This window comes from Priapulus caudatus, unplaced genomic scaffold (assembly GCF_000485595.1).
Source record: "Priapulus caudatus unplaced genomic scaffold, Priapulus_caudatus-5.0.1 Scaffold569, whole genome shotgun sequence".
Lineage (NCBI taxonomy): Eukaryota > Metazoa > Priapulida > Priapulimorpha > Priapulimorphida > Priapulidae > Priapulus > Priapulus caudatus.
The window spans coordinates 2,089-4,533 of record NW_014577630.1 but is presented as its reverse complement, the minus strand read 5'-3'; the positions used below and the strand labels follow the sequence as shown (position 1 = coordinate 4,533).

The 2,445-nt window shown below is 48.6% G+C and overlaps 1 protein-coding gene across 1 annotated transcript in view; it reads left to right on the top strand.

The window, feature by feature from the left end:
* The window catches only part of LOC106811731 (centrosomal protein of 76 kDa-like), a 26,217-nt gene extending 24,338 nt beyond the window's left edge, over positions 1 to 1,879 (top strand). The window contains exons 14-16 of the mRNA XM_014815440.1: positions 359 to 446; positions 1,091 to 1,220; positions 1,462 to 1,879. Of these exons, the coding sequence (XP_014670926.1) occupies positions 359 to 446; positions 1,091 to 1,220; positions 1,462 to 1,600 (357 nt within the window). The 3' untranslated portion in view covers positions 1,601 to 1,879. The remainder of the gene's footprint in view (positions 1 to 358; positions 447 to 1,090; positions 1,221 to 1,461) is intronic.
* Positions 1,880 to 2,445: the final 566 nt, after the last annotated feature.

Genomic DNA, 2,445 nt, shown 5'->3' with positions numbered 1-2,445 from the left:
GAAAAAAAAAGTCAATTATTGTCATTTTTTGTCTATTTATTGTCATTTTTGACCCTCAGAATGCAGGAAATTGCATCTCAGAATCAAAATTTTTTCCGGGGGGCATGCCGGACCCCCCTAGCAAACTCAGGTCACTATGTGACCCTCGAACTACTAATCTGATGGCCAGAAACTACAGATTGCTTCAAATATGTGTTGGCATCTCTGCATAACTGTCATGATAGCTGAGATGTCAGATGCATCACAAGAGCTACTGCGGTGTCTAGCGAGTGTTACACGAGTGGCTGCGTGGCGACGTAGTTCAGCGCGTGCGATACGCGCGAGGTTGACTCTCAAGTGCTCGCTCGCTGTTGCACAGGACCAGGGTCTGTCGACGCACTGGGATACACAGCTCAGCTACCTTCTCACTCCTGCATTGGCAGCCTACGAGATGGAGCGATCCACAGGTACGGCGCGTTCTCCAGTGGGAAAAATATGCGGGGGCTCGGGGCGATTTAGACCCCGAAATGCCAAAAATAGCCCCCGTAAATTTGCATAAAGTTCAATGCAAACCAATTTTTAGAGTGCTATTTTCATGCACGCGAGCTTGAAAAGTAGCCCCCCGAAAAATAAATTTTATTATTTTTTCCCTGGCGCGCTCTCGTCTACGTCCGGTCTGCCGATTCTAGGTTTTCGCAGCAGGCTGGCCCGATATTCTACACTACAGATATATACTATATTATATACAGTGTAGCCCCGTTATAACGCGATGGTTGGGGTCCATAAAATGTCATCGCGAAAAAAGCGGGGTCGCACTAAACCGGGGTTATATATACGTGGCTATATAATAGCCAAAAAAAGAGGGGCCAACGACTCATCGCATTATATCCGAATTCACGTTAAATCGGGGCGCGTAAAATCGGGGTTCCGCTGTATATATATTCCACACTACGATATATATACACTACAGCAGTGTCTGTAGTGTAGTGGCGACGTGTTAATGTGTGGGCGACGTATCGCGTAGCACTCGCGAAGTAACCATCTGTCTTGATGATGCGTGTAGGGGGAGGGAGGATAATTTCCTTAATGTTGACGTGCTTGCTACTTTCAGGCGTGACGGCTGGGAACGAGGAGTTCCAGCATGCGATCAGAGGAGCCGTCCCCGAAGGTCACGTCTTCAAGGGCTTTCCGATTCAGTTCATGCACAGGAATGCCCGTCGCATATATGCGAATTCGCTCAAGTATGTACGGCTGGCTACTCTCTTCTTCGCCAAAACGTGACGAACACGCCAAGTTTTTTTTCAGAGTAGAATTCTCGTTGTCTTTTCACTTTATATTTTGAATGTTATTTTTTTTATAGTGACTATACCGTGTGGCGGAAATTACTTTTGAAAAATTCATAGCGTGCTTTAATGGCGGACATGACTCATGATCACAGGCGAGGGAAAAGATCGTATCGTAACCAGTCTTTCGTCGTTTCAGGGCTGAGAAGTGCCAGGAGGTGGTCAGTTGCCGCGGTGACCACGTCAGGCTGGCCATCAGAGTTCGAGTGTTCTCCTACCCAGAGGACGTGTGCGCTGTGTGGGTGATGTACGCGTGCACCTACCGCTCTGTGGTGTGACATCAGCTCTGAGGTAGAGGGCGCCAGTGTACAGCTACATACGCCTACCGCTCTGTGGTGTGACATCAGCTCTAAGACAGAGGGCGCTAGTGTACAGCTACATACGCCTACCGCTCTGTGGTGTGACATCAGCTCTAAGACAGAGGGCGCCAGTGTACAGCTACATACGCCTACTGCTCTGTGGTGTGACATCAGCTCTGAGGTAGGGGGCGCCAGTGTACAGCTACATACACCTACCGCTCTGTGGTGTGACATCAGCTCTGAGACAGAGGGCGCCAGTGAACAAGCTAACATTTAACGGCCTACCAATGTTTGTTGTGCATCACCGGTCTAAACCCCAGCTAGAGTACTATCAATAGCGGGGCTACCCCGTTTCTGCGGGTCAAGGAACCAACCCATCACTACTTGAAATTGGTGTGATGTTCGGGTAGATATTCAGCGCATTTACACCCAACAGCGCGAACCAACTGATTGTGTTGTGTGTCAGGGAAATTGTCGAGAAGGATCCAATGCTTTAGCACATGGAGCGAGGCCCAGGTAGCTTCTTACATTAACAACAGCCTTGGTGATTAAAAGCGGACGAATGGAAGGTTTTCAAAGTGGCGACGCAGGATATTGGTCTAGAGCTCTAGGGCGGGATTAATTAAGCCTTGAGCCTGGAGGCATGACAAAATTACCAAGATTTGTACATAAGGACTTAGCAATAGAAAAACTATCGATGGACATATTCTCTTTGCCAACACTCGTACATATTGTGGGGACAGGGCTAATAAGGCCAAAGCGGTTTATTGACGTTTCGAGGAACTCGTGGCGCCCCGGCCAAAACGCGACCAAACTCGCGGAGT